The following is a 7,073-nucleotide window of genomic DNA, read 5'->3' on the forward strand; positions in this document are numbered from 1 at the left end:
ACACAAAAAAAGCAGCAGTTTCAGAAGTAAGTTTTCTTGGCTACTGAAAACAGTATGTTGTTTGGATACAGTACAAGTTCATAGAAAATATGAGGTTTCTTGTCCCCGATATTAAAAATGTCATTATCCAATAGAGACAAATAAATCTGAAATTATGTGGGCATGGCATGGTATGGCATTTCAAGCCTGGATGTAGAACAGGCCACACACACAAGAAAAAACCTTCAGAAACTGCACAGAATTCAAATAATTTCGTAGAAAATAATTTTTATTTGGCTCCTTTCATACACTTTTTCAAAAAGAAATGCACATTCATACAGTTTGCCTTTCCCAGTGCGTGCCTGGATTTGCTCACATAGAGGCATTAGTATCAAGGCCAAAGGTGCCTTTGAAATAATTTCAGGCACGTTGTATTTTGACTGTAAATCATCCAAAGTTACTAATTTTCCAATTATAACTTGAAAAGAACCGTTTCAGGTGTTTGTTCTCTGATTCACACATATAACTGTCCCACACAGGGAAGAAGAGACAGACCTGCAACAAAGAACTGTCAAGCCAATGGCTAATACTCATTTCAGGTAGAGCTAAAGACAGGTTCTCTATTTCATACCGAGTTGGGATATAAAAGAAAAACCCAGCCAGGTAACTTGCTCTTTTCAAAAGCTCTAAAACAGAAATGATAAAACATTGCTTCAAAACTACAAATCAGCCATTGGTAATGAGAGTTTGTCTGCAGAGAAAGTACTCCTTCCCCAGCTGCTTCTCATGGCCAGGTCTCTTTCCTGTTGATGGTAACTATGCAATTTGTTTCTTGCTGCTGCTTCTTAAACAATTCATGAAGAGGTGTAAATTCAGCTCAGGCTTTCATACATCACACGAGGTGCTAACCCATCAAGTAGCCCCTACAGAAAAAAAAATTAAGTCAGAAAAAAGGTTAGGAAACACAGGCAGCACTTCTCAAAAATCAAGAGACATATGGTCACAAAAAAACTTCAGACTGCCAAAAACTTTGGTGATCAAGGCTATTTAAAACAGGTACAGCTATTTAAAAAAGGTACAAACTGGCCACCTTAACCACACGCTTCTTCCTCAGTTGATTTTCTTCAGTGAACACTGAAAATGGATTAGCCTGTTCTTAATTCATCTTTGGTAATTGTTTGGAATTTTTGAAGCCCAGATTACACTCTATGAAAGGTTCTTTATTTGTACCCTTTACACAAACTACCAGTGTTAAGGTATTCAGTATAACCCAACATTTTCTGGCACTCAACACAACTCTGGTCTCTTTTTCTCTTCCACTACTCTGAAGCCCTGTTTCTTTAATGAGTTTAAGAAAGTGAACTGTTAAGACACGAGTACTCAGTGAAGCAAGAACACATACAGCAGGTCCCTCTATAGCTACCTGCTGCCAGGGAACCCATCGCTTTTGTGTTGGGAAATAAAATTTATAACTAACTGCAGAGGTAAAAAAAAAAAAAGTCTTTAAGAAAGGAGGAATGACTGTCATTGTTGAGTCAAGACCTCATGGAGGTACTCCAGAAATTAACTACCAGTACCTCCAACTACCAGGTTTCAGCCATTCTAAATGAAATACATGGACTGAGAAATAAATAGGGGAAAAAAAAATTAATATCCTGCATTTGGATTTTGCACAGCCTAAAAGCTCCAGATCTTTCCTACTTTTTCGTCTGTGAATACAGATGTATTAAAGTGTTCACATACATTGTATGCTTCAATGTTACATTCAGTTTTCCAGCAACAAAAAATAACCTGAGACATCATCTTACTTTAGGACTGCTTTGGATGTTTCTGAATGCTCGTTAATGCTGCCATAAGTTCTTCTACGTTACAATCTCTCATGTACAGTGTCAGTACAAAGAACTCATTTGCTATCCTTCAAGTGCTTTAACACTTGCTTTTTCCTCAAAGGCCTACCGTGTAGTTACCTGACCAGTACATACTCAATCTACCTTAAACTTCATTTTAAGTCAGACTCACTAATCGTACCTTCTGACATACCAGGAACTGTCAGCTTTTTTTAACCACAGCGCAATCCTACAGTAGCTGGCCCCAAAAGCATCCCACCTCATTCAAGACAGCTTGTTCCAACAAAGCATTGAAAAAAGCAACTTATAGCCAAGCTGCATATCTTTAGCACACTTCATTGTATCTTCTGTTAGTCTTAAATTTAAAATAGACACACATGAACCTATCTTAAGAGAAGAAAAGCTGAAAGAGTATTAAATGACTTACGGTAATTTCATCCTCATGAAAACTCTGGCCATGAAGAAGCTCAAAAGCACGCTGACAAATCCAATAAAGAGCAAAAGAAACCTGTTCAACTTGGGGATATTTGGTGCATTGGATCGATCCAGAATTATGAATCCTAAGCCGCCCATTGTGAAGAGGAAGCTGGATGCAAGCCCTTCCATAATATATTGTCCATTTACTCTAAAGGGGAAAAAAAAAAGGGGGGGCGGGGGAGAGGAATCAGAAAGAGATCAGTTTTAAAGAAACTATTTACATTTCAAACCTCATCTACTCAACCTGCTTTAGCTGTACAAATACACAGGATTATTATGCAATTACATCAAGGCTTTAACATGTAGTTTATCTCCGAGACTGATAGTCTGCAAGGTGTTCAGTCAAGCATACTAGTGGTTTTATACATAATACTGTATATTAATGGCTACCATGCAAGCTCAACAGTTTTCAGAAATATCTAGTTGAAAATAGCACCTAGTTTCACAGATGACCGAGGCATGGAACCATGACCCCTAGGCCAACGAGCTTTCCAAATCTTGCTTCCAACTGATGTTTAGGCAGCAGTGCCTGAATCCTCATCTCAGTATAAGTCCCAGTCAAAACACTAGTCACTGCACAAAGCACATCTACTGGTTCCAGCACACAGCAAAAGCGGTTCTTGCCTGCAATATGTTTTGCTACCGGCTCACTGAACTTGCACATATATATTGATTGTGGGGACCCAGCCTGAAAGTGCTCCAGCTCTCTGTCAATCCATACAGATGAATTTCCTTCTTACAAAGCTCAGATGGAGAGAGGGGAAGCCAAGATGCAGAAAGAATACTGCACCTGGATCACAAGTCCTGCTTCCAACAGTCACTGAACCTTTTCTCTATCCTTGTAATTAGCAATACTAGCAACTTCATAAAATCAGCATGGATGAAATGTTAATACAGGGATTAAGATTATCATTATTGTCTCATATCCTGAAAACAATTAATTTTATCGTCTTTCATGTTGTTTTCACTGACTTGTACTAAAGTGCTATCAACTCCCTGCAGTAGCCCAATTCATCTACATCACAACAATCCAAGCCAGTTCGAGATACACACTACACCTAGTTCAAGTAAAAATCTGTATATAAGTCAGGTCACAGACCTCCCATATTCAAAGAACTCTTTTGGTATTTAACAAAAAACATTATTTGTTTCCACATACATAAAAAACACAGTTACAACCGTAGATTTAACCCTCTTCAGGCCAATTTGTTACTAAGCAGTCTCTAGCTTATTTTCCGTAACAGAAGCAAAGCTCGAAGACACTGTTGTTACACATTTGAAAGTGTGTTCCCCACCCACAGACACTGGAGTCCCAATTACACTAAAATTTAAAAGGCAAGAACCAAAAGTTTCACAAATATTAAGTGTGCTGCTATGAAATATGACCAAGTTTGTCCACATCCATTATAAAACTCAACTTTAACAGCAAGGGTTTGGAAGAAAGAGAAGCATTGCCAGCTCAAAACTTTTTTCTTACCAGAGTTTTCATTCTTAAAAGTTTTACAAGGACTGATTTAAATGCTGCTTTTTTGGCTTTTTTTTCCCAAATCTTTGCAAGCCAAGGACTGATATAGAACAGATCCTGCCTTGCACAGAGAGCTCAAACAAGAGTAGGCACACAGCTCTGCAAGACAGGTTTATTCCCTTGTGCTTAGGCGCTTGCAGCACCTCGCTGGCGGGGGCAGAGCCCTGCTTCGACCCTCCTACCTGTACGCCAAGAAGGCCACCGGCCTCTGGTGCCCGTGTTCGTCTGTCATCGACCCCACGCTGGGAGGTTCCACAATCACGTCGTAGATAATCCCTGCGGGGAGAGAAGCAAGCACCACCTTTGACTCGCAGCAGCAAACAGCGAGAACCACCCTAACGCCGCCGGGACGCTCGGAATCGCCCGAGGTTCGTGTTTTACGACCGATCTGGAGCCGGACAAGGGGCCAGCAGCAGCGGTGGTTCTGCCACCCGGCACAGGGGCCAGCAACGCGCTCCACAGGGGACGGGCTACTCCGTAAGGAGGGGGGATCCCTCTGCCACTGTCACCGCCCCGCCACACCAGCCCGGGCCTCACCTCCGGTGATGAGGAAGTAGGACACCACCACCAGCGCGTAAACCGTCATGGCCGAAGGCATGTGCACCCAGCTCGGCCGCTTCAGCTTGATGTTGGGGCACTCGAGCACGGCGAAGGGCAGGCGGTACAGCGTCTCCATGGCGGCGGTGCGGACCGACCGACGGACAGCCGCAGCGGCCCTGCTCCCAGCCCGGCCCGACTCTCCCCGCCGCAGCCGCCTTCCGCCACCGGACACGAAAGCGGAAACGGAAATTGGCCGCCGCGTCCTGACAGGGGTAAACGAACAAATTGAAAAAAAAAAAAAAAGCCAATCTAAACGAACACCCAACAGTTACGCCCAGCCGGAAATAACCAACATAAAGTAGAAACTTTATTTTTTATGAGCAAGACACATCTGGAAATGCAGACCGCCCGCCGCCGGCTGAATCAATCCGTCTTACTCACCTGCCAGGACCCAGCAATCCTGACGTGTCGGTGCTGGGTAACGGCGAGGCGCTTGGGGCGGGGCCGGGGCAAGGGGGCGGGCCCCGCCCCCCGGGGCGGGCAGCCACGTGGCCGCCCCTGCCGGCTGCCGCTGCGCCGGCGGCCGCGGACACGCGTGGGCTCCCGGGGGTACAGCAGCGCTCGCCACCAGCCTCGCTTATAGTATACTCCCCGTGAAGATGGGCAACAGCGGCCACCCAGCCTCTCACCCACCGCCCAGGGCACCTGCAGCCCCCACCACTGACCCCAGACCTGCCCTGCAGCTGCCTGCTCCCAGAATGACTTTTCAAAACTGTTAAAAAAAAAAAAAATTAAGAGCATTACACTGACACTTTAGCTAATAACTGCGATTTGCCTGTCAGCAGGTGTTTATGACGTTTCTCCCATTTATTCCAACTGTATTCTCCCTCCATCTTGCCTCCCTTCCAAACGCCCCAAGGAAAACTCTAATCTCACAGCTTTTAATATAAAACAAGAACATTTTGGAGGCAGGTTAGACACGCCTGCCCTACTTTCCGCTTCTGCTTTAAAATCATTTTTCCAGCACGTCAAAGTCCGTAAGTTTGTACTAGCACAGTAAGGCAAAAAACTAATAAAATTTTAACCTTGTAAACTAACTATAGTAACAGCACCTAAAAATGTCAGGGTACCAACGTTAGCCTTAGAACCTCCTTTAATTAGTTACCACTTTTGGAACAAGTTTTAGCACAACCCGAGACAAGGAGAAAGAAACGCTTCATAGTTAAAGCTATATGAGCTAGCTGCAACATTTATCCATTTTGAGAATATTGAGATCATTATTTTAATGACTTGGGACACTGTGCAGAAATTCATGGGGAGGTAAAGCTCTTTTCAGCCTGCGTGGTGTTAAGTCAGTTACCCTGGACCACAGCCATCTCCTGTCATCAAACCCAGGAGGCGGCACCACCACCACCACTGGGAGTTAGCAGGCAGCTGACCCACAGCACCAGCCCGCTGATGCAAAAGGCAGGTCTTTCCATCAACTTGCTCTTCTGTGATATGTTTTTTGGCTGACTGCACAGCCCTACAAGCTTGAGCTAGACACGGTGTGGACAGGGAGCGTACTGTCAGGAGAAGGAATGTGCACGCATCTCAGAGCCCCAGCCTGGGCAGACTCAATCTCAGGAACCTCTTCCACTGGAATGCTCACTGCTCCCTGTGAGTCTGTGCGCTCAGTAATTATTTCACCTCCTTCTTTATTCCGGTGGTTGAGCTCACTACTTTTTGGAAAAAAAAAAAAAAGTTATTTAAAAATCCCAAAGATTTTGTTATTGGTAAAAATAGATGCCCACTTCCTGTCATACTATGTTCCAAAATTGAGAGCTGGGGGTGAAGAATACCACTGCTCCCACAGGTAATGCAAGAATTACCCCGAGTGTGTTAAAGCACTCCTGGTAGCGAGGCACATCTACAGTTCTCTGTACACAGAATGAAGCAAAGCAGCAAACCAAGCCCATGTCCACCTTTCACATTACCTCACTGATAAAGATCCAACAGAACTTTGCTTCAAGTTTCCATACTAGAGGCCTAAATTGCTACTCTAAAACCTAATTCTGGAAGCTACAGAAGGTCTATCCCACCGGAGCCCCAGAGCTCCGCTTGTATCGTACCTCTAACTACTGATCCAGAAAGCGCCTAACAGCAAACAGAATACAACAGCTGCAGCTTTCTTCCAGGAGATCCAGATGTAGCATTACGTAACCATGTGGTGGATACAGCACTGGCTTTGAGAAATCAGACAATTCCCCTCCACCCTCAGATTTGAGTAAAATAACTGCAGCACATACTATTAAAAAAAAAAAAAAAAAATCTACCATAGGCCCATGCTAGCTCGCCTCTTCTTTGCCTGACAATCTCTCTTCCAGTCTTTAGTCAGTCTCCCTTTGTTTTTCTTTTCCAGATTCTCAACTTTCTTCTGAGCAAAGTCTTCTGATCATATCATACACAGCTGCTGCCACAAAAAAAAAAAAAAAAAAAAAAAATTGCATCGCTCGAAGTTACTCCAACCCCTCTACAGGACTGTGAGACAGTCCTGTTTAACTGGACCGCCTTCTACCTGCTTGATTTCCCTGTCTGCCAGCAGCACAGAACACAGTCTCCCAACTTAGGGGTTTTGTTGCACCAAACCCCACTTCTGCATTACACAAGCTGTGAGAAGCAGCTCCTACCAGCTTTGACTAGCACCTGGAATGACAGGACACAAG

The 7,073-nt window shown here is 44.1% G+C and overlaps 1 protein-coding gene across 1 annotated transcript; it reads right to left on the reverse strand.

Annotated features, from left to right (window-relative positions):
* Positions 1-250: 250 nt before the first annotated feature.
* On the reverse strand, positions 251-4,599 carry OSTC (oligosaccharyltransferase complex non-catalytic subunit). The gene is made up of 4 exons (XM_082482319.1): positions 4,366-4,599; positions 4,011-4,104; positions 2,254-2,451; positions 251-902 (listed from the first exon to the last, which is right to left on the reverse strand). Exons 1-4 carry the CDS (start codon positions 4,502-4,504, stop codon positions 884-886), a joined length of 450 nt encoding a protein of 149 aa, XP_082338445.1. The 5' UTR covers positions 4,505-4,599; the 3' UTR covers positions 251-883.
* Positions 4,600-7,073: the final 2,474 nt, after the last annotated feature.

This window comes from Vanellus vanellus, assembly GCF_965231255.1.
Source record: "Vanellus vanellus genome assembly, chromosome: 4".
Taxonomy (NCBI): Eukaryota; Metazoa; Chordata; class Aves; order Charadriiformes; family Charadriidae; genus Vanellus; species Vanellus vanellus.

Bases quoted from the DNA above. Each gene is read 5' to 3' on its own strand.
- OSTC (XM_082482319.1), bottom strand. From the start codon at position 4,504: ATGGAGACGCTGTACCGCCTGCCCTTCGCCGTGCTCGAGTGCCCCAAC. The intron at 4,105-4,365 runs GTGAGGCCCGGG...CTCTCCCCGCAG, and splicing joins CTACTTCCTCATCACCGGAG to GGATTATCTACGACGTGATT. The intron at 2,452-4,010 runs GTAGGAGGGTCG...TTTCCCCTTTAG, and splicing joins GTGGCCTTCTTGGCGTACAG to AGTAAATGGACAATATATTA.